The sequence below is a fragment of the Dipodomys ordii genome, unplaced genomic scaffold, assembly GCF_000151885.1.
Source record: "Dipodomys ordii isolate 6190 unplaced genomic scaffold, Dord_2.0 Scaffold27, whole genome shotgun sequence".
NCBI lineage: Eukaryota > Metazoa > Chordata > Mammalia > Rodentia > Heteromyidae > Dipodomys > Dipodomys ordii.
In genome coordinates, this window is record NW_012267243.1 from 7,824,355 (window position 1) to 7,848,646 (window position 24,292).

The window sequence follows — 24,292 nt, forward strand, 5'->3', positions numbered from 1 at the left end:
CATTTAATTGTCACATACCCCTATGAGGAAAGTACTAATTTTATCCTACTTTAATCCTTGATAAATTCAGTTTGGCAGTGATTGACATGCTCAGATTCTCACCCAGAGCAGAGCCCGGAGCCTTGGTGCCGCAGGACTCTTTCTTGATCATTCCCTTGATCAGCACATCAGCCTAATCACAGCCCAAGGTGGAGCTCTGCAAATACTGCAAGTAGGTTATAAAGTACATCACAGGGAAACTAAGGCTGGATGGAGAGGGTGGATAAGGATGCACACAAAATTTGAGGAAGGGCAAAGCACCTAGGTACAGAAAGAAGAGTAGCAAAGGCAGAACATCTGGAGATCTGATTTACTGTCTTACCTCCACAGTGTGGGGTGATGCAGTATAATACAGGGGAGATGGAAGACAGCCTATGACGTGCTTCCAAAGTGACCGCTCCTAACCTCAATGGTAAACTGCTATGCCAAAGGGAAAGGGACGCCTCAGAGGTTCAATCAGACTCAGGCTCCCCAGAAACCATCCTTTAGGTTAAGAATTTTAGAAAAACAAAACAAAAATCAAAGTCATTGAAATGGTCTTAGAACCTTCAGTGTGAAAGTCATGGAGGATTGAACCAGCCGTGGATTCTTGATCCTCACCTGTTGGTTGCTCTTTTATGCAGCTCTTACAAGAGGCCACCATGAGCTCTCTGTGGTGCTCGGGGACTGGAGATGTCATCGAGGACTGGTGTCGCTGTGACTCCACTGCCTTTGGAGCTGACGGACTCCCCACCTGTGCGCCTCTGCCACAGCCTGTGTATGATCCCTTTTCCTCATGTGTGTCTGACTCACACCCGCCCGGAAAAAACACTATTGAGTGTCTACTGTTTACAAGGCTAGGTCAGAAGGAAGAACAGGGCATAGTACCTGCCTTTGGAGCCCTTCTAATCTATGCAGAGAGAGGCATACACATTTGTTAATAGACAGAGAAACAGTGTGACAGACCTTATAGATACTTGAAGGAAAGGTGAAGGAGAATGATTGGCTCATTCTGGATTTGGGCAACTGTTAGATATTCATGGTGAGGAGGGATATCAATGGAGTTTCTTTTTTAAAAGAGGAAAAGGAGAACATGATTAGAAAGGTAATGGGGTAGCGGAGTGGTTGCAAGGGTGGATGTTAGAAATAGTGAGAATTTAACAGAACCAAAAACACTGCTGCTTTTCAATTACTTCCTGGATACCAGACATTGTTAGGAGCCAGTTGGTACTGCCATTCCCCTATTTAATAGAAAAGCAAATGGGTTCAAATGGATTGAATATGTTTTTTTTTCCTAAGTGGGTAAAGCTAGAAGCAAGGCCATGGCTGCCAGATCAGATTTGCAGCCCTGGTAACATGGGTAGAATGAAACTGAGAAATAATGTAGCATAGAACCAAAAGGGCTAGGCCCCTGGTGGACCATGGGGATGAGGAAGAAGGAGAAGCTGAAAATGGACTGATGGCTTATGACCTGGACAGTTTGCAACGGGAATAGGTCACACTGAGAAAGGAAGCATCGTAGGATGTGCATTTGAGAAGAAGGCGGGCCCATTTGGACTTTCCTGGGAAGTGTCTTGGGGTGAGTCTGTAGGTAGCCATTGAGCAGAGAGAAAGAGGGAAGTCAAAGAAAAAATGACACAGGAGCCAAAAGATTTCTGTTAACCCCAAAGAAATGGGAGACAGGATCAAAGCCATCTGCCAGGATGCTACAGACCAGGTATGAACTATGGAGAGTAGCGGGGGTCTATCTGCCTCTGAGGGGTCAGAAAGATTAAGTATGAAAAAGATGCCCAATTTGAGATGAAAAACATCTCAAGAGAAGATTAAACAGAAGGGACCGAGATGAAGCCGGAGCCGGGGGCAGGGACCTGGCTTTGCCTCTTATGTGGCATCTGCTTTGGGAGTTAGGCCAGCGAATGATTGTGTCCATGAAACAGGGCTGGTAGGACAAGCTGGTGGAGCATGACCTTAGGGATGAGGAAGGCAAAGAAAGCCCAAAGCAAGAGCTGCCAACACTGGAGGGCTGAGCAAGCAGAGACAGACTGTCAAGGGGAATTGGCAAGGGAAGGCTGCCCTCCAGCCTGCTTCATGAGGATGTGGCTAGAAACCAAGGAGCCAAGACTGAACAAGAAGAATGTGGAGAGAGAGGAAAACACAGGAAAGCATCATTGTACACCAATCCAATGTCTTCTCTGGTTGCCTGTCTTCTTTCTCTACACATACGATTTTAGCAATGACAACTCTACCTTGCAAATCATAACTTGAAATCATAACTTAAAATCATAACTTGAACCTCCCACTAGTCTAATAGCTGCTATTAAACTGACTCCCAGGTAAGAAAGTGCCCTGTTATTAGATAAGGACCTGAATGTTATTTAGTCACAACATTTTAGAGATGGTCTCCATTTTTGAGCCTGAATGTACTAAATGTCATAGCTTATGATCACGCTGGGTTAAAGTTTTCACAAACAGGAAATACCTGTTAAGGTCTTCACTTTTCTTGTCAAAGTGGATCAATTCCTTCGGTAACAGACCTTCATTGCTTCCATTTTAATTGGCAGTTGGAGACAGAGGTAGGCTCTAATTTTACAAAAGTCCTTGTGTGAACGCTTCTACACACTTCTATTTCCCAATAGAGGCTGTCTTAAGTCTATAGTTTCACAGAATTTGAGTTCCCAGAAGGCTTAGTTTCTTACCAAAGCTTCCCAATTTTATTTTTATTTTTTACTTCAGAATAGCATTCTGCATGTGACTCTAATTAGTGAATTTGTCAATATCCACACTGTTCTGGGTCTCTGCCACCTTAATGTCAGATGCAAATCATGCACTACTTCATGGTAGCCACAACCAGAAACGCATATGTTTTCTATTGTTTTTACCACTGGTTGAACTCCTTCCTTTTGCTCGCACAGCATCCCGTGATTTCTTATTGAAGTTCTGATCATATGTGCAGTTGCATATTTCTATTACTCACTAAACTGCATAAAAGAAAGGATTTAGGATAGCCTTGTGAACTCCTATAGTCCTAGCGCCCAATATATCCTTACAATTAAGAGCTACTTCATGCATGTTTGCTGAATTGAAACTTAACATTGCAAGTCATTTGGTGTGACGCAGCCAAACAATGGTTCTTTGTCATTCTGGGGACCAACGGGAAGCATCTTTGAGTAGAGGGTAGGAGTGTTTTTGCATTACAGATACTTATTAAATAGAGGTACCAAGGATGGAGGTGCATGGATGAGATATCTACAAGAGAGGCAGGCTTGAACGAGCAGGAGCTTAGAAAAGACTCTGGATCCAGTACTCTAGGGTGAAATGGGAGTTGGAATCAAGAGAGCAATCTGAGAGCTACATATTAAAACTCCAAACCAAGGCGGAAAACTGAAACCAGTTGGACAATTAGGATAAACTGCATCAGTGGCTGTCAGTAATGATTACTTTGTCTCTACAGGGCACAAAGAAGTATGAGACAGCAAAGCAAAACCAGGCTCTAAATGGACCACTTGTAAAGAATGAAAAGACTCTGAACTGGGGCAGGGGGGATGGATAGGGATTGAAAGCAGAAACGCAAATATTCATAGAAACCCAAGAGAAAGGCAGAAACAAAACCAGAACCCAAGCAGCAGGCACAGAACATCACCCCAAGGAGAACTGGACACGACACCAACCTTCTCCTGCCCAGTAATGTCCAAACAGAGCCTGTTCCAAGGCCCAGTCTGCAGATGGCCTGGGAAAAAGCCACTGTATCCTTAGCAAAAGGGACAGTGGAGCGGGCAGGGCAGGGGCCATTAATTACAGAACTTAACTCACTGTCCTCATGAACGTGAGATTCTCCTGGATGCTACCATCAATGGGCCTTTTTATGGACACCACACACATATTCTCTTAGTATGTCTCAAGAGTCCATAAATGATTTTAAATGGACTAAAGTAAAAGATGTTGGGTGCTAGTGGCTCATGCCCGTCACCCTAGCTACTCAGGAGGCTGAGATCTGAGGATCTCAGTGCAAAGCCAGCCTGGGCAGGAAAGTCTATGAGACTCTTTTCTTCAATGAACCACCAGAAAACTGGAAGTGGCGCTGTGGCTCAATGTGGTAGAGTGCTAGCCTTAGCCTTGAGCAAAAGCACTCAGGGACAGTGCCTAGGACCTGAGTTCAAGCCCCATGACTGACAAAAAATAAAATAGACAGACAAAGAAACAAAAAGACTAACCCAAGAAGCCTGTCCCCTTAATCATGTAACATACATGAAGCTTTACTTGCCAACTTATTTGTTTAGTTATAATCTGTAATGAGCACTTAGATGCATTGGTCTCATGCGATCATGGGATAGCAGAAAACTATATAGGAAAGGAGCTCAGAGTAATTAGTAATCCATTAAGGAAAATGTACAATGTGACCATCAACAAGGAGGCCAGTGACCAGTGCAGATCCCAGCTGCGTCCTCATGTCATGCTTTTTCCTGTCTTGCTCAGGCTACGACTCTCTACGGTGTATGAGCCCAGCAGCACCCTGGTGGTCCTCGAGTGGGAACACTCAGAGCCACCGATTGGGGTGCAGATTGTGGATTATCTCATCCGCCAAGAGAAAGTCACAGACAGGATGGACCACTCCAAAGTGGAGACAGGTGGGCACCCCCCCCACTCCCCTGAGCTAGTCTTGATCCAAAGCAGTAAAAACAAAGGCATCACCACCTGGCTTTGCTGCAGAGCCCCATTACTTCAGGGCAGAGCAGAAAGAGCGAAAGAGAGGACACAAACAACTTCTCTTCCAAACGGCAGCCATCTTGTCCATTTAGGAGTTTGCGCCTGGTGAGCATCTGACAGTGCCTTGTTTTGATTTTGCTTTTCTTTTTGTTTATGGAAGAAGTGTCCATTTCATGCCTGGAGGCACACTCACATAGAAACAACAATACAGTACACTAGTTATCCCAGCCCACAATTAGGAAACAATGTCCGCTAACAACTGCTATGATTACAGAAAAAAAAAATTCCTTTACTAAGAACACCCCCTCAAGGCAAAAAGCATGTGCAAATAGTTGTGCTTGCTCCACGGCTTGTCCTAAAGCAAACCCCACTTTTGTCAAGTCCAGCTAAAAGAGGGAAGCCTGGGAGGGGGTGGAAACACCACCCCAGGAACAATATTCTATGCCTTATTATCTCACTGGATCCCCCCGGAGAGAGGTCAACACCAGCAATCCCTGAGATGTACTCCTACCATGCAATCCCCAACGGGAGGGCGCCATCTGCAAGGGCATTCAAAGACACAGCTTGGGTGCACATGTTGGGCACATGGGGACACAGGCAGCTTTCTCCCGCCATGGAGAGTAGTTGCACAGGGCTGCCACTGAGGCCCCTCTCCGGGTTTGCATAAGGATGGCAGCGGCCGCTGACCAGAGTCGCTATTCTCCGGCCACGTGAAGAACATTTAATGGTTCACAGATGTGGTTTGCATGCCTTGTCTTTCTTGTTTCTCAACAAACTCTGGACAAATGGCTGTCAATCAGAGAGTTGTCTACGCCACAATTGTGCTGGACGCTGGTGGCTAAGACCTGTAATTCTAGCTACTCAGGAGGTTGAAATCTGAGGATCGTGATTCAAAACCCATCTAGACAGGAGAGTTCCCTGAGACTCTTATCTCCAGTTAAGTAGAAATAAAAGCTGGAAGTAGAGGTGTGACTCAAGTGGTAGAATGCGAAACTTGAGCAAAAATGCCAGGAGAGAGAGAGGAGAGAGAGAGAGGGTGCGGAGAGAGAGAGAGAGAGAGACAGAGACAGAGAGACAGAGACAGAGAGAGACAGAGGGGGGGAGGGAGGGCGGTTCTGAGTTCAAGTTCAGGCCATAGTACTAGCACAAGAAAAAATGTCATACAAAATCATCCTCTCTGTCTTCTTTCTGTTGTAGGAATTAAAAAAAGAATCGTATTGAGCTGTTCATTGCTTGACCATCACTGTCTCTGTTCCCTCCTCTCTGGGCAGAAACTGTGCTGAGCTTTGTGGATGACATCATCTCCGGAGCCAAGGCTCCCTGTGCCATGCCTTCCCAGGTCCCAGACAAGCAGCTCACCACCATCTCTCTCATCATTCGATGCCTGGAACCCGACACCATTTACATGTGAGTGATGCACACACCCCCCTAGCAACTGCTTATCTGGAAAGCCCCAGGGCTTTTCCTAGGTTCTCTTTTGCTACTTGAGTTCCTTGGGAGATCTGGCAAGTATCTGGAGTCTTATCCCAATCAGCATTATAGAGAACCTTCTTGGACGCTCAAATCCTAGAATAGGTAGGATCTAGAAAGGTAATAATCCTGTATCTCAAGGAGGTTGCCAGACAGAGGGAAAATACATAAACCACTACCTTTAACCAAGGGAAGAATGGAAGATGAGTTAGATAGAAAAATAGGGACAGGTGGAAGAGAAAATGAGGAAGCAATCTAGTCTAGCTGGAATAGGTCCCCTCTTCTGGGATGTTAGACTTCCATAGCGAGAATAGTGTTGGGAAAAGACACACCAGGCTCAGAAAGATCGAGGACAACAGTGAAGAGGCTTGAAGGGAAGTAGCTGGTAATGAAACCGACGGGAAGCAAGTGATGAGTGGAGAGGAATGGAAGGAAATAAGATTGACAGCACAGAGCGAAGGCTGGATGTCAATGGAAGCTCTTCGTTCTTTTTAAGGAAAGACTATTACCAAGACCAGTGCTTTCGAAAACTAGCTTCTGTGACAGTGAAACCATTTATAGAGTTTAGAACTAGACAGCATTTTTCTTCACAGAAAATACAGTGACTGATACGATGGTAGTTGGGAACGTCCCATTCTCTCCATGCACTCCTCCGCACCCCTCCCTGTGTTCAGAGAACAGTTGTAAAATATCTCTGAGGCAGACATAATAGATAACAAAGAGGAGTGACAGAATCTTTAAGTCATGATGGAAAGAATTGGGCGGAGGGGGGGGGGGAAAGGAGAGCAGAATTCACAGTGATGCAGTTCCGGGACCCTTTAACCCCATCAGTATGAAAAACATTTAACAGTTTACAGCTGAGGTCACGGGAAGAGAGTCAAGTTTCCATCATCAATCATGTCCATTTCCACAAAGAGTTCAAGGACAAAAAGCACTAGGATTTGAGTGGTAGTGATTGTGATGAATTTACCTGCTCCAGCTTTAGCTGCTCGAATCTAGGCCTAGGAAGAGGAGAGCCAGGACTGCCTAAGACGAAAAGTAAAATACAGAAACACAGGGGGCATCTTAGAAGGCTCAGGAAGGAAGAATCAAATGACAACATGACTGATGACGTCATGATTCACATCCAACTTGCGTCTCTTGGGGAGGGGAGCAGGTAAAAGCAAGAAGAATTTGTGAGCGCCCACCACAAACCTGATGCAAAGCCCCTAGAAACCAACAAGACGTATCATTTAGAAATTGGGACTGTGCGTTCATTTCTGTCACTAAATCACAAAGGTTAATTAGGAATTTCCAAACTCTGTGAGCAAGAGTTTGGCACAGTCTGTCATTGAGGAGGGTCAGCCATCACCCCTTCTAGGATCCTCTTGGTGCTGGCCTGATTTGGCTTCTATTTTTCCTAATCAAAATACTTGAGGCTAATACCTTCTCTCACTCCTTGATAGTCTTCGAGTGTTCTCCCGTAGCTGGTAAAACACATTCTTTCTATCAAGGTTGATTATCAAAGAGGGAGGTGCTTGTTACCAAGGAAGGAACAGAAAAATTCCACTAGGTGGCGCTGCAGATCACAGGTAGAGGGATCTGTGTCCGGAGGAGAGTGAAAATACTCTCAGAAGCCAGTCAAGGAAGCCTGCACTTCAGTTCATGGTACAGGGAAAGAGCCTTAGATTAAGACTTGAGAGTAGATGGGCCCCAAGCTTGGTTTGGTGGCTAACAAGTACTACCCTTGAACTTGCTGCAAGGGAATTCTCTTATCCACAAAATGGGAAGAAGGTAGCCTTTGTAAACAAAGAGGGTGTGTGTGTGTGTGTGTGTGTGTGTGTGTGCTTCATAGTGAGTGTACCCAGGTTTTCTCTCCAATCTTGCGGGATTGTATTTGCTGTCCCTAGTTAAGGACACTGGGGTTTAGCATAGCTGAGTAACTTTTCAGGTTCACCCAGTCAGTTGTGTCAAAGAATACGGACCATGGGTTAGGAACTGAGTCAGGGTTCATGGTTTTTCTGTACACATATCTTTCTCCCTGACCAGTCTCGGCAGGGGGAGGCTCTGCGAGTATGATTTTTTACCCCACCTGGAAGCACACTGCTGCCCTTTGCTGTGGAGTCATGGATTTCTAATTCAGCCCACTTCACTGGCCATCCTTCATTTAATAATTCTGTTTAGTCCATTCACGGTGACTTATTGTAAGATGGGCCCATGGCTTCCACAGCATTAAGAACCCACGAATTGAAACAGATCTTAAAGTGTCTCTGACTCTACATCTTCATTTTAGAGAAGGGAGATAACCTCCCAGCTTTCTAGTTCACTTTAGCACAGCACCTGCCCATGAGACAGTACTACCTACCTGGGAATGAGACAGCAGACAGACAATTCAGAAAACAGGTAGCTGAGTCTTAGGGACTGATGGACAGCAAACACCACCCCTGGAGGAGGAAAACAGGAAAGCAGCAGGCAACCCAGCCAGCACTTGACAGGGAGCTTTCTGATTCTCATGCACATTAAGTTCCAGGCCTTTTAGACCCAACCCTGGAGCCAGAGCCAGTCTGTGTCTGTTCTCACGCACACATGCCCCCAATCCGTGTCATCACCACGTCGCTAACTACGCACTGAACCGTTGCAGCCGTGTGTCTGGGTGAAGGAGCCCAGAAACTTTGGACCAAGCAGTGAATAAGCTCCCTCATGAGCCCTCTGGATTGGGAACAGGGCTTATCTCTTCTGTCCAGTAATTCCCGCTTAACCCTCTTCTTGTGTGCAATGGTGGGACCAATGCTGCTGACAGTGTGCAGACAAAGCCTTTCTGAACTGACTGTACATGCATTTCCTCCTGAAAAAAAAAAAAAAAACGTGTCAAGTGCTCCTGGCCCTTGATAGTAAAATAAACTGGCTGCTCTCTCTCCAGGGCCCTGGGGTGGGGGTGGGGGGGCTGAGATGGCTGAAGAGTGATTCTTAAGGTCAAGCTGTATCTCTGCTTGGAAGGTGGTGGCAGGTTTTTTCTTTCCTAATATCTGATAAGTGCTAAGAAATAAAATAGGCTATCAAAACAGATGAGAAGCCAAACTTTTCTTTTGCCAGTCATGGGGCTTGAACTCAGGGCCTAAGCGCTGTCCCTGAGCCTCTTTGTGCTCAAGGCTAGAGCTCTACCATTTGAGCCACAGCACCACTTCCGAGAAGCCAAACTTTTCTTGCACTAATTATCTTTGGGAGAAAGGTGCGAATGGATGTGAGTGCCCGGCGTCTTGGTGTAATTGAGCATCTGATCAGAGGCAGCCAGAGGAATGGGCAGGCTGGGAATGAGTTGGGGACTTGATGCCATCTCAGGCACAGAGAGAAAGGGTCCCTCTGGCTGCCAGCTTGGTACCTGAGCCTCAGGACACATCCAACCACAGTCCAGGAAAGCTGTGTGAAGTCATGAGCTTCAATAGCCCACCTGTCCTGGCAGGTGACCTCGTGCAACCTCTCAGTGGTCAGGAGCTTTCGGACTTCCAAGGCTTTGCTCAAAGCCCTGTAAGCCATCCAGAAAAGACCAGGCAAGGCCAGACGTTCAAGAGGATGGGGCAAATTGGAAGTCATGGAAGTAAGGGCTCAGACTGAGGACTCGCAGAGCGCCAGGGCAGCTGCTGAAAAGGAGCAAGAACACCTTGTTAATAGCAGTAGGGCCCAGGGCGAGTCGTGCCCCAGTTCTGTGGCCAGGCCATGTCTGGATCATCAGCCTGGGAACAAGTAGGGCTTTGCATCCCTGGCTCGGCTGAGTTAACTTCGAGAACTAGGTAAAGGTAGGGTTTGCGATGATGCCCAGGCCATCCACCTCTGTCCAGGAGAGAAACTTCCTACATACAAGGTCTCTGACTGGGATCTCTAGTAAGAGCCAGGGGCTCATTAGGCCCAAGCTTTGTTCCACACTAAAATCCTGCAGCTTCCTGGCTTCCTGGACTGTGTAGAACACAGGAGAGGCTTTCTTTGCATATGAAGCCCAGATCCAGAAGCACAATCTGCAACCTGCCCTAGGGTGCCTTTGAGACCACCTTCAGAAACTTAGCAAAAGGCGGTCTGGAGCAAGTGTGCAAAGAAGAGAATTGGTAGCTGCGCTAAGACCAGGTTTGTGAGGTCTGATCAGATCAATGGACCAGCGTCAGGAGTTGGGAGGCTCAGCCACTGTTCTAGAAACAAGGCCTAATCACTGATGAGGAATCTGGGGGCAAATGAGAGGAAACAGCAGGGAAGGTGGCCCCATGCCAGTCCCGGGGTGGGTGGCTCTGGGGGGGTGGGTGGCAAAGGGCAAAGAATGGTGGGAAGGAAGGGTGGCAGGATCTCAGGATCACAGTGAGTTATTTATTACCAGGCAAGACCATCGATCCAAGCTTAGGAATATAGAGCACAGGGTAGAAGCAGCCAGCAGGGTATACTGCACCCCTTCGTTTGTGGTGCAGATAGGAAAGGAGCTGAGCGGGTCTGATCAGCACCAAAGGGCTTCCTTTAGGAGCCTACTAGGTATGATTTGGGTGGCCACCTGCTAGATCTCAGCAGATCACCATGATGGTAGTGTGAGGATCTGGGGGATGTAGCGGAAGACACAAGGTATCTTTGGAGCACACCGGTAATACCTATTCTAGTTCACTGGTTTACCTGTTTCGGTTCAACTTGACATTTGTCTGGGCCACTCAACTTTGGGAGTATTTCTTTGTTTTCTCTCTCTCCAAGTAACTTCGCCAAGAGGAGCCAAAATAAATATCCGCATTTGACAAGAAAGGGGCCAGGAAAGCATTGCTAGTCATTTCTTTTAAACGAACCGGCTAGTTATCAGATACCCTGCAGGGACACTGCTGTTGGTTTTTCGTGGTTTGGCTTAATTTCCTTTCAGCATAGGAGGTCCTGGAGTCTCTCCTTTTCTGATCCATCCAGCACCATCACCTAAATGGGAAATCTGTGTCTGGCCTTTGATAGCTATTTCCATCTCTGGGATTCCCTTCTACCCCTGTGCTCCCAGTCAGGATTGGCCTTTCCCTGGGGGATCCCCGGCTGTGGTGGGTGTAGAGGGAGCTAGCTGCATGCGTCCAGCCATGGGCTATAGCTAAAATGACCTTCTCTTGCATTAAAGAGCGAACTTGTCCTCAGTTTACACTAGAAAAGGGCTGAGGCTGATCTCCCATGTGGAGAAGAAGTATGTTATACTGTGATGCTTCCTGTCAGATAACACACCTAAGAGAGCAAGTGACAACTCCAGTATCACAGGGAGCAGGGAGAGGCTGTAGGTTTTGTGCTTTCTGACCAAAGCGAGGGCGGTAGGTGTGTCTCAGGATGACAAAAGCAGCCAAGGAAGTCATTATCCCATCCAGGGATCACAGGGCCTCCAGCCTGCTGACTTTGCCCACTCGTGTCCCTGCCAGGTTCACCTTATGGGGAGTGGACAACACAGGACGACGCTCGAGGCCCAGCGATGTGATCGTGAAGACGCCATGTCCTGTCGTGGATGATGTCAAAGCCCAAGGTAAGAGATACGGAGGTCAGCGGAGAGTCTGCAAGAGACACGCCCTAGGGACCAATCCTTCCCATGAGAAATGAGGGACCAAAGATGCACGCAGTGTGTGACCTGGAACTTAATGGGCAGAGGGAAGACTTCAAGGCCCAGCAGAGAAGTCTAGCCTTGCTGGATGGGCTCTTCAGCCTCGGCCTTCGGGTCTAGAAGCCCTCATTCCTCTCTGCAGCCCCTGCTGCAGTTCTACCGTCAGGGTACTTACAAGGATGCCCCCTCTTCATAGAGTTTGACCATCTGAAAGGCCATTGTGAGTGACCCACCCATAAGGCTGAAGATTTGGAATTAACGGCTGTATCGCTTCCTTTCCAGCAAAGAGGCTCTGCCATCTTTAACTCTATCTTTTGGAGTTGTTCTGGAGCAGGTTTTCAGTAGAGAGCTCTCCCTCCTCATTTTAAACTCCAGCACTGGCATTGGGCCTGGTTACCAAGGAAGTTGGTCTCCACTGCACACACCACACTCCCTGGCTGACAATGTCTCCTCACTAGGCAGAATTCTTCCATCCTCATCACCACTTCCCCAGAGTTTCAGCACTAACTAAAGTGACCTGATCATCTCCTAAGATCTCTTGCGTAGAACTGAACTGAAAGCATTTGCATGTTAACAGGGATACTGACTGGTATTGGAAGCCTCTGCTGTATAGGTAAGGGACACAGATTGCTGAGCTGGGTTCCTGATCCCTGTCAATTACTCACACTGGTTTCTGATCCTGATTGTGGGACACAGTCCCAGAATATCCAAGGGAAGATGTAAAGATGCCACACAAATAACCCATGGTGGCAGAGTGACCCAGGCCTACTTGAATACCACCTGGTGTTTTTAACAGAGACATCTGATCATATCAAGATCCTTCTTAAAAGTCTTCAATGGATTGCCATTTCTCTTGTTATATAAATATTCAGGAGACATATTAGAACCTCTTGTCCACTCCCATGGTTTGGCCGATCTAGGTGTTCCAATCTTACTGCCTTCCTCAGTTTCTCCCCCCCCCCATTCTCTGTTCTACTATGGAGCCTTTGCATGTGTCAACCCCATTACCTGAAATGCTTGCTACTCTTACTGATGCCAGCTGGTGAACTCAGCTCAGCCTACAGATGTCAGATCAAGTGTTTGTTCCTGTCTCAGGACAGAGGGATAGAAGCTACTGTTAGGACTCCTTATGGTACCATGTTGCTTTCCTTCTCAACATTCATCTCCATTTGTTAAACTAATAAAGAGTTCAGTCTCTCCTTACCTTGCTAAATAATCAGCTCCATGAAGACATGGCTCCAGTCTCTTTCCCTCCATTGCTATGTTCCTAGAATCCAGAAAACAGAATGGCTGATTGGCCACCAAAGGCTTTAATCTCTCCATTCAACAATCCAAGTTCAAATTCCTGCTCCACTAACTACCATCTTGATTTTGAATAAGTTATTTCATTCATGCCTCAGTTTACTTATCTGAGAAATGGAGAATGAAGGATATAATAGTAACCTCTCTACTAAGGTACTACTGAAAATTAAAGGTGCTAATTAATTTAAAGTAGCAAAATCAAAAACAGTGTCTGGTATATAATGAATATTCAGTAGGTGTCGGTAATCATCATTATCAATAAACAAGCATAGCATTTCTCTATTGGGAACTGAATAAGTATCTCCCAAATACATAAATAAAATAATGTTCCTATTTAAGATGTAAAGGTTAAGATTAAGACTAGGTTACCAAAGATGACTAGCATCACAAAACATCTAATAGAACCCACACTCAGGTTCACTATTTGACCCCCAACTCCCATTTTGTCTCCAATATTACCAGGAACTAGGTAATTATATAAAATAGTCAACATCTTTCATTTGTCTCTAAAAGCTGCACCTTTAAAAAGCTATAAAAAAATGTCCTTGTCATGGCTGTCAGTCCACTGTGGGGGTGGGGGTGGGGCCACTGGGACCTTTACCTGTGCAGTGAGTGCCTCTTCCTGCAGGGGGCGCTGTTGGCTCAGACAGTAAGAGTATGAGCATCCGTGGAGGTCTTTCAAGATGATAGAGACGTGTGGGGCCATACACCCCCACATGAGAGGATGTCTGAGGGACACCCCAGCACCTCCTCTGTGGATTTCTTCCAAGCCAGAGAGGAGCAGGTGAGGCGACGTCTTTGCCAGTTGCAGTAGATGCCCTGAAGTTGTTGGCTGAGGAGACAGTGGGATGTTGGAGCATCAAGAAGGTGATTGGCAGGTGGAAAGGGTACAGCAAGGTGTTACCGGTGGGGTGGACCAGTAGAAAACAGCTGCAGGACATAGAGTGCCTAATATAGGGACACTCCCCCTGGGACAGACCACGACCTTATTTTCTCTGTAGGGCTCCTTTGAGTCAGCTCTAGTGTTATCAAGATGTGTTGTACCTGCTTGTACTTCCTGGCAAAGGACAGTCTATAAAAAAATATCCTAGCAGCAAGAACCAGTTTATTGCTGAGAGAATGAAATAATACTCCTAGGTCTTGTTATCCATCAGCCAGGATAGAGCCCTGCACAGAGCCAATCTGGAGATTAATGAGTTAGACTAATTGAGGGTATCCTTACGTATTCATACAGTTCTCACAGGTCTACCAAGAAAAACCATATGTTTTGAATCCCTCAAATCCAGATGGTGATCATAAATATCATTCACTTGGGCCTGAATTTAAATCTAATAGCAAATGGGAATTACCTTTTAATTGACCGAGACTGTGATGTCAGCCTCTAATTACCCAGGCAAAAGCCAGACAATATCCCTCATGTGAACGTTTTTCCTACGTTAAATACTTTCTAAGAATAATTTTACCATGTTATGACACTAAAGCCACTGTGTATATAGTCTCTAGCAGTGTTTCACTGAAATGACTCTTCAGCAGGAGCAAGTTTATGTCAGTAATAAGATCATCCTCATTGTCTGACCTGGAGGTTAGTGCGTGACCTCTGGGGGTCTTCAAAGCCTTTCACTGAGAGAAGGGTAGTTCTCACCCATTTCTCCTCAGCTTCCACCCTCCCTTTCTGATAATAAACATAAAGATGGATCCATTTCTTTATTTGATCTTTCCACAGCCACTGATTTATCTTCAGCATTAGATGCTAAAGAAGTGAAACGAATTAGATTCAGAATCTATTTTCAGGGATTTATAGTCAGGTTTCATGAATTTATTATTGTTCCTCTAACAAATATCTGATTCTTACTAATATCTATCCTAGGTATCAGGAGCAATGCCCCTGATGGTTGTGTTTTAGCAAGGGTGAGAAAAAGTGATATTAAAATAACAAAATATTGGACTGGGAATGTAGCTTAATGGTAGAGTGCTTGCTTAGCATGCATGAAGCCCTGGGTTCGATTCCTCAGTACCATATAAACAGAAAAAGCCAGAAGTGGCACAGTGGCTAGCCTTGAGCAAAAGAAGCTCAGAGACAGTGCCCAGGCCCTGAGTTCAAGCCCCACGACTGGCAATAAATAAATAATAAGAAATATTTAACATTTCAGAGGATGATATATATATATATATTCATATTATATATATTATAGAGATAAATAAGCAGGATATGGGAAAGAAGTGCAGGGGGTGGAATTTTGACTATTGTGTGGTTTGGGGAGAAGCTGAATGAAGGTATCCTGGAAGAAACCCTTCAGAAGGCAGCAATTCATGGGGTATTGGAAGAAGATGAGGGAAGCTTGTTATAGTTGGATCAAATTTAAACAAGAGAATGGAGGGGAGCAAGTAGGAGGAAAAGAAATAGGAGAGGGATATGAGATCTGTCAGATTTGACAGGGCCTGGCTGTCAGCAGGATACAGAACTGTCCCTGGGTTTGTGCAAGGAAGCCCTGGAAAAGAAAAGTGAACATGATCACACTTGATGCTTTGCAGGTTGTTCTGACTGCTGTGATGAGAACAGATGCCCATGAAGGGGGTCTAAGAGGACACGAAGGCTCCTGACATTCACAAGAAAAAGGATGTTGTTTTAGTCTAGACTAGTGGCCCAGAGATGCTCAGGGATGATCTGTTGAGGTCTCTGATCATTTAAGAAAGTATACTTTTTGAATTAGCTTTCTAGTATTTCAGCCATTTCAGTATTCTTAATCCACTTACTAGGGAGTTATTCACTCAGTTCATCTTCTGTGCTTGTGTTGCAATTTGTGCATGTGTTGGGATGTGTGTATGCATTTATTTGTTGGTGTTTTGTTAGCCTTGTTAGTGGAGAGCTTTCTCTCGGGGTCATATTCCCCATTCTCATTCAGAGCAAGCAGGCAGAAGTAACAAAACCACAGCTCAAAAATCTTTGGGCGTAGCACAAAACAATTATAAATATCAACTAAACTCCAATGTGACTAGAAAATAAAGGAGCTAGAATAGAAATGGGATATGATAAGAGTTTTAAAAAGATTAGATATTAAGAAGTAAGAAGTAAGAACTAATTAAAAAAAACAGAGATGTTGAAAGCTTGTTTGGAGGTTCTAGCAGGGGACCCAGCTGCTCGTATACCCTTGAGCGAAGAGCGGGCCTTCTCTATCCGGGATGGTTGTCCTCTTGGACAGAGCACACAGCTTTGGGAGGAATGTGCGTGGAGCAGTGAGGGAAGAGGGGGACACCCGCCTAGCCAGCTAGATCAGCCGAATCAACCCTGGACATCAATGAGGTGACAGATGTCGCAGTCAGATCAAGATGGACAATGGAGCAAGGTATAGAAAAAGCAAACTAGTACACAATGGAATTCTATGCCTCCATCAGAAAGACTGACACCACCCCATCTGTTAGGAAATGGAAAGACTTGGAAAAAATTACATTAAGTGAAGTAGGCCAGGCCCAAAGAAACATAGGTCTCATGGTTTTCTTTATTTGCAATAACTAGTATATGTCTGAGACAAGCAGAAAGGTCAGATAAGTTGATGTTAGGCGAAATGAGCCCCAAGATAAGGACACAAGTGTTTTTTTTTCTTTCTTGCTATTGTTTCTAACATATTTATAAGATGATTTCTTTGTTGCTTTGTATGTCCCTCCCCCACGGTATAACCCCTGCTTTCACTGTATTTGATTTTGGTATAATTTGGGGAGGGAAGGGAAAAAACAAATTGTTTAAATAGGGATGCAGGTGGACCCATTGCAACAATGAGATGAACAAATGCTGTGTTGAAAAACGAACTTTACAACTTTGTGGGAGGGGAGGGGTGGGGAGTGTGGTGGAGATGGGAGGGTGGGGATGGGAGGGGGAAAAACAAAGGAGGCGACAACAATGCTTGATAAGAAATGTACTCATTACCTTGCTCATGTACTTGTACAGTATTTTCTGTACAATTTTTTCTGTACAGTATTTTCACAATAAAAAAAACTTACTAAAAAAAGAAAAAGCAAAGTAGGAAGAAAGACAAAAAGTATATGGGATGTGGTATAGGAAAAAGTAGAATAATATTGTGAGAGAATAGGATCGAATGAATACAACAGAAGATAACATGGTCAACAAAAAAAGTGACACAACTGAACTGTGACAACCGTGTGAAGAAATAAATACAAAACAAGCAAACAAACAAAAAAACAGTCAGATTGCTTCCTTGCTGAGGAAAATGGTGTGGATCTCTTCCAGTTTATACTTTTTAGCTTCCTTCTGAAGGGGAGGGAGCCCTTTGGTTTATTTGGTTGGTTGGTTTTATTTTTCCTTTCCAAACTTGTAACAAGTTAACAAAGAGAATGTTTCTAGGCTAAGCTCACATCTGCTATAATGAATTCAGGACATTCTTTACCTTGAAACACTGATAGAGGGAGTCCAGGGGTCACCTTCAAGCTGTTCCTGCCAGTTGAACCTGAGGGTTACCTCCCCTGCTCCCAAGGTTGGATATCTCCTTGGTTCAAGACTGTGTGTACTAGTTTTTGAGCAATTACTGCTGTCCACCCATTTCTTTAGACCTCTAGAAACAGACAAAGCAGACAAGGCCAAGAAGTTTGCATGGGCTGGGAAAAGGCATAGGATTCTAAATGATCCTGACTTCTCCAGACTCACAATTCTATGTCTTAGCATTCCAGCACATATTTGTGGACAGTTGATGCCTCTCCTCATTTTTTTTTTTTTTTTTTTGTCGGTCGTGGGGCCTGAACTCTGGGCCTGGATGCTGTCCCTCAGCTCTTCAGCACAAGGCTAGTGCTCTACCACTTGAGCCACAGCGCCACTTCTGGCTTTTTCTGCTTATGTGGTGCTGGAGAATCAAACCCAGAGCCTCATGCATGCAAGGCAAACGCTCTACCACTGGATGAGCAGTGTACAGATCTTCCATCTTGACTTTTATTTCTGTAGGTTCTGGCTGCTGCCCCCTTGTGGATGCATTGGAGACTTACCTCTCTCTCCCCATGAAGGAGAGGCTTCCTCAGTCTTTGCCATTTTTTTTTTTTAATCAGCACCATATGTTTGGTTTGATTTTTTTTTGGTAAATCTAAAGTTTGCTATTAGTAGATATCACTTGGTTTCCGCCTTCTGCCCTCCCATATCCATGTTCTTCACTGGGATACAAACCCCAGAGTTATAGAGGTACAGGAAAGTCTTCCTACTTATACATATATATGTATGTGTGTGTTTGTGTGTGTGTGTGTGTGTGTGTGTATGTATACATATATATATATATATATATAAATAATTTTAACTTGTAACATAATACTCCTGTAGCAACCTACTGCATCATGTGTTTACCATGTCTCTTTGTTGTTGTTGTTATTGTTGCCAGTCCTGGGGCTTGAACTCAGGGTTTGGACACTGTCCTTGAGCTTCTTTTTGCTCAAGACTAGCACTCTACCACTTGAGTCGTAATGCCACTTCCATTTTATGGGGTATTGAAGAATCAAACCCAGAGCTTCATGCATGCTAGGCAAGCATCTACCACTGAGCCACCTTCCCAGCCCATGCCATGTTTCTTTACTGCACCACTTCTCATGGTCCAGATTTAATGGGGGCCCTGTTCAAACTGGCTCTTGGAATAACAGGCTATGACACAGGGACCCCACGGGTCCTGTGTATATGGTAGGCTCTGCCGTGTGTACTCTATATAGTATTTGAACAACCTTGAAATATCTAACGATGTATTTGTCAAAACCACAGTTCAATCATGCCTGACTAGATTTTTCCTTTATTCCCCCTTCAGAAATAGCAGACAAAATCTACAATCTCTTCAATGGTTATACCAGTGGGAAGGAGCAACAAACTGCCTATAACACCCTCCTGGATCTGGGCTCTCCCACCTTACATCGAGTCCTCTTCCACTATAACCAGCACTACGAGAGTTTTGGAGAATTCACCTGGAGGTGTGAGGATGAGCTAGGCCCCAGGTAATCAATCAACTGCATTTTCTATATTGAAGTCTTTGACATTTCATACGTCTTGCATTGTAACACTGATTCCCAGTGTTAGACGGGATTTCCTAAATAAGTGTGGGCGCTTGAAGAAATAAGTCTTTGGTTTTAGACAGCTCAGGACATGCAGGATCCTTTTGGAGAAGATATTTATTAAGCAGTTGCATTGTGAATGCATTTCCTGAGAAAACCTTTGCTACTGATGGGCTTTACTACTATAGATGATGGGGACACAGATTTCCTAATGCTGAAACTGGAGGGATCAAAGTCTATGCCTTGTCAAAGAAAATTAGGAAATTTATTAATGAGTCTATCCAGAAATCATTATTGCACAGGGACCTTGTATATGTTCTTTGCATTATGGAGATGTGTAATTTGGATTACATTGTAAAGACAACATGTAAGTTGATGAAAACCCTTTTTGTCATCCACTTTGGCCTAAGTTAAAATGGTATAGTGCACACTAATTTCCTCTGGTCTCAAAGCTGCAATTTCATCACATTAAATAACCATGATTTTGCTGATGACCAGACCAGTTAGGTTTATGGAAAGCAAGAAATGAGGAAAATGTGTAGTGATACCAATCTTTTGATTCATCCTGACTGTAAACTGCACCTTGAAATGAGAGACTTTCTTAGACATTCTGCAGTTTTTTTAGATGGACATAATAAAGAGTACTGTTCCATGGAAAACTGGTACCTATGCATCCCCAAGTTACTTAAGAATTAATGGAGTAAACAATAAAAATATAGCAAAGGCTAATGTGAGAACAGGAAAGAGACGGAAATAGAGAAAGAAGCAAAAGAGAGGAAGGAAGGTAGGAAGGAAGGTAGGTAGGAAGGAAGGAAGCAAGGAAAGAAGGGAGGGAGGGAGGGAGGAAGGGAGGAAGAGAGGGAAGGAGAGAAAGAAATAAGGAAAGAAAAGAGAAAGGAAGAAAATAAAAGAGAAGCAAGAAAGAAAGAAAGGAAAGAAAGAAAGAGAGAGAGAAAGAAAGGAGGGAGGGAGGGAAGAAGGAAGGGAGGGAGGGAGAGAAAGAAAAGAGAAGGAAGGAAGAGAGGAAGGGAGGGAGGAAGGGAGGGAGGGAAGGAAAGAGCAAGGGAGGAAGGAAGAGAGGGAGAGAAAGAAAGAAAAGAAGGAAAGAAAAGAGAAGGAAGGAAGGAAGACGGAAGGAAGGGAGGGAGGGAGGGAGGGAGGGAGGGAGGGAGTAGGAACAAAGAGGTAGGAAAGGACACTAAGAAGTGAGACTTAGAAAGATCAGTGCTATAGACTTCTCTTGAAGAATCCTTGCTATCTAGACAACATAGTTCATCCAACGCATCACCCATCTGACTATCTCTCCAGTCACTTCAGTGATTCTGTTGTAGCCTACAATTATATAACTTCCTAGAAGACTGCTGCTCAAAGCATTTCCCTTTATTTTTTACTTCTGAAGCAAATTTTAGGAGAGTCTTTCAGAAACAAAAGGATTGTGTGCAAAATGTCAGGCAGGATCTTTCTACATTCTATAAATTATTTCCTGATGTGTATAAAGGATGATAGTTCTTGGGCAAGCAAACCCTAGGGAGCTATAAAAAGGGACATTTAATTTTTTTTCTTGGTTTTGGTAAGAAACAAACCTGGGTTAAAAAGTAGATGCCTATTAAGAAATGTGCTTTCCATTCCATACCCTGTCTCTACTCCTAACCCACACCAAGTATCTTGCCCCATTTACCTCCTCTCCCTATATGTCCTCCTCTTCTGTCTACTGCCCATTTGGCTCCTTTCCACTCTTCTCTCCTTTCTTCTGATGTTTATTGCATGTACACACATAGTTCTTTGTTAGGGAGCCCAAATGTCACAACTTGAATAGTACTAGCATTGCATAGTTCATCTTGATTTCTGAAGGCATTTGGAGTCCTTTAAAACTTCTCTTTTGCAACTCAGCTTATAAGGAAATTGGTTAATGAGGCACGTGAGCAAGGGAAGAAATGTGGATGCACAATGAAGAAGAGTGTGGAGCTCGCTGTACACTCCCCTCTGCCAAAGCCTCCACCAAGGGTGGTTTTATGTGTAATATGGGTCTTTTACGGAGACACAGTAGAAAACATTGCCTATGTTTCATTAGCCCATGGAAAACAAAGGCTTGCTCTTTTGTCATGAATTTTAGAGAGAACCACAGGAAAGGAAAAGTCCACTGCCTAGAGCAACATCAATCCACTTTGGAGTTTGTTGTGAGAATGAATGAAAATGGATCCATGAGTATTTACTTCCTGAACCAGCAGACAGGATTCCCTTAGTTCCGTCAAATCCGATTATCCTGAAACTTCTGGAAGTTTCCAGATTGAGTTGAGGTTGCAAATATTTTGAAAACAACCTCAGTGGTTCTGAGAAAGAAGGCTCCAAGACTCTGACATGGTCTTAGGGTAGGCCCAAACTAATTATTATTTTCAAAACAAAAACTGAGCAATGAAAACAGCAATAAGAACTGACAGGCTAATTCAACTCACTCTTTCAAAATGGTAGGAGACATGGTCCATTCTTTGAAGATGATGAGAGGCTAACCCTCACTCTAGTCTTCCCTTTCCTTCACCTCCCAAGAATTTCAGCAATGAATGGCATACAGCAGGGTAAATTAAGAGGAAGGGCCATCAAAAGCCTTGTTGGTGATGACTCTTGGAAAATAAGTCCTGGCCAAACTACAGAAGCTGATAGGGAAAGTACAGATCATCTGCCTGAGATGCTATTTAGTCGGCAGGCAGAGTGTTTGTTTGATTTCCTCTGATTCACTCCTGAAGATAGAGGAAATATGACTTTGTCTCCAATAATGTCACATCACTCTTAGTCCCTTGAATTTGCCTTTCCTCCAAAACCATCCCCACCCTCCTTTCACATGCCCTCATAGGAATGCTCTGACATCACCCCCTTGCTGACACTCTTACTACCAGAACCAAAGAAGAGGAATGGAACAAATAAATGTGGTCATCATTCTTGGAAAGCTCATTCTAAATGGAGTACAGAGCTAGGCCCTGATGGCTCATGCTTGTAAGCCTAGCTACTCAGGAGACTGAGATCCAGAAGATCACAGTTTAAGGCCAAGCCTACACAGAAAGGTCCATGAGACTCCATTTCAAAAATAACCAACGAAAAACAGTGTTGCAGGCATGGCTGAAGTGGTAGAATACCATCCAAGCAAGCAAACCAAGTGAGTGGAAAATCCTAAGTTTCAAACCTGAGTACTACCAAGAACCAAACCGAAACAATACGTTAAGTGAAGGGTTTCTTCTCCTTTGTGCATCCTAAATGCTCAGAGTCAAAGCAAAGCAGTTCTGAGAACTGTCTCTCAGGCAGCTTTAATCTGTGGCACCAGAACTGGATACCACCAATGAAGGTCTGGTGGTATTCAAATTTCCTAAGCCACGTGCTTGAGGCACTGCTCTTGGCCTTGATGAAATATTAATTTGCACTGTAAGCAAACCTGAGGCAACGCCCCCTCTCTCCTTTCTCTTGCAGGATCTGCAGTGACTCAGGTATGCTGTCATTCTCTCCTTTCCCCATTCTTTCCAATTGAGGCTTTATAGCAATGGCCTCTTGACTTTCTGAGGGAGATAAGGAATGGGCCATGAGCTCACCTGGAAGTTAATTAGGTGACACGTGCTTTGCCCACAGAATATCCCAATAGCCATTAGAACTGCAGACACTATTGTCCTAGCCCCTTTGGGGCTATAATTAACACAACACTGGCACAGCTGGCCATATTTGGTATCTTCTTCTGTGCAGTAGATTGGCTCAATTCAGATTGAGCCTTGATAGGAGAAATACTCAGCCAAGCATGTCACTCACCAGTTCCTGATGATAAATTCCTGGCTTTAAAGAAAATGGATTGGATTTGTCTGTTAAGACCGCCAATGATATGATTGCAAAGGGTACATATTCCCACTAAAAGACGCGTTATTTATTCTCTTGCTTTTTCTTTCTTGACTGTACTTTGTCTCTATTTGTTTATGGTGCTTGCCCCACGTTGTACAACTATATCATTCATTCCTACATCCATTCACTGGACAGATATTGACAGAGAATCCACCGTTCTAACCATGAAAGATAGATAAGCCAGCAAATACAACCCTCACTCTGCCTAGTCTCATTCTAATCCTGACCTTTGGTCCTTCCCAGTCTCCTCTCCTTCCTCATGTAACTATCTTCCATGCTTGATCCGTAGGAAAGCCGGCCTCATCCTGTCCCAGCTTGGGGATCTCAGCAATTGGTGCAATGGACTGCTTCAGGAACCCAAGATAAGTTTGAGGCGCAGCGCGCTCAAGTACATGGGCTGCCGCTACAGCGAAATCAAGCCCTATGGACTTGACTGGTCAGAGCTCACCCGAGACCTCAGGAAGACATGTGAGGAGCAGACCCTGAGCATCCCCTACAATGACTACGGGGACAGCAAAGACGTCTAGCAGCAGGAGGTGGCTGCCAGAAGAAAGCAGAAGAGAAGAGGGGGACATCTGGGATGACTGGTGGATTTTTACCCTTTTTAATGGAACATTCAGAGCTCCACAGGCACCATCTAAACCAGGCAGAGAAATGATTTTGCTCCCAGAAGAACTTCTTCCACATGCTCTTCTCCATCCGCATGATCAGGAAACCTGCCGGGTTCATGCAGTGCCATTTTTCCTTAGCGGATTACTTTGGGGACTCATTTTGCTATTAATTTGTTTCATTTTATGTCCCCCCCCTCAAGAGGTTCGTCAAGATGTGCAAGAGCTCCATCATCTTCATGGAAGGTCTACAGCTTGAGGCTCCTGTGGTGTGCTCACTCAATTCCTGAGTCTATTCATGCCTCAGGTATTCATTAGGAGACATCTCACTCTGGGAGCCTAATTCAAGTTAATAGAGAAAAGCAATGTGGAAATTGCTCCCTGTCTATGCCTCATGGTTTTTCTCCCAGGCCTTCTTATTGCTATCTGTCTGCCCACTATTCCAGGTGAACTTAGCTTCCGTTATCTGCCCAGTGGGCTCTCTGGGATTTTAGGCCCTCCTCTATTTGAAGGCTGGCCTAGAATTACGTCCCCCTCAGATAGATCTCTACCCTCTCCTCTGAACTACATGATCTTCAAGAGGCAACAAGAAGCCACCTGTCAAATGCACCTCCAGAGAAGTCTACCACAGGAACTAGATAGCAGCCTTCGCTCTGGGGAACAAGTAAAGATGATTGTTTAGAATAAGTTTTCACATCTCCTTTGGATGAACCAGGCCAGCAATCTATAT

The 24,292-nt window shown here is 44.7% G+C and overlaps 1 protein-coding gene across 2 annotated transcripts in view; it reads left to right on the forward strand.

Annotated features, from left to right (window-relative positions):
* Nucleotides 1-23,859, forward strand: part of Astn1 (astrotactin 1) — a 294,474-nt gene extending 270,615 nt beyond the window's left edge. Inside the window, exons 18-23 of one of the 2 annotated variants that reach the window (XM_013015580.1) lie at nt 663-796; nt 4,492-4,643; nt 5,994-6,129; nt 11,577-11,677; nt 18,841-19,024; nt 23,244-23,859. In XM_013015580.1, coding sequence (XP_012871034.1) covers nt 663-796; nt 4,492-4,643; nt 5,994-6,129; nt 11,577-11,677; nt 18,841-19,024; nt 23,244-23,481 — 945 coding nt within the window. In that variant the 3' untranslated portion in view covers nt 23,482-23,859. The remainder of the gene's footprint in view (nt 1-662; nt 797-4,491; nt 4,644-5,993; nt 6,130-11,576; nt 11,678-18,840; nt 19,025-23,243) is intronic. The other variant, XM_013015579.1, reaches the window with a different exon arrangement.
* Nucleotides 23,860-24,292: the final 433 nt, after the last annotated feature.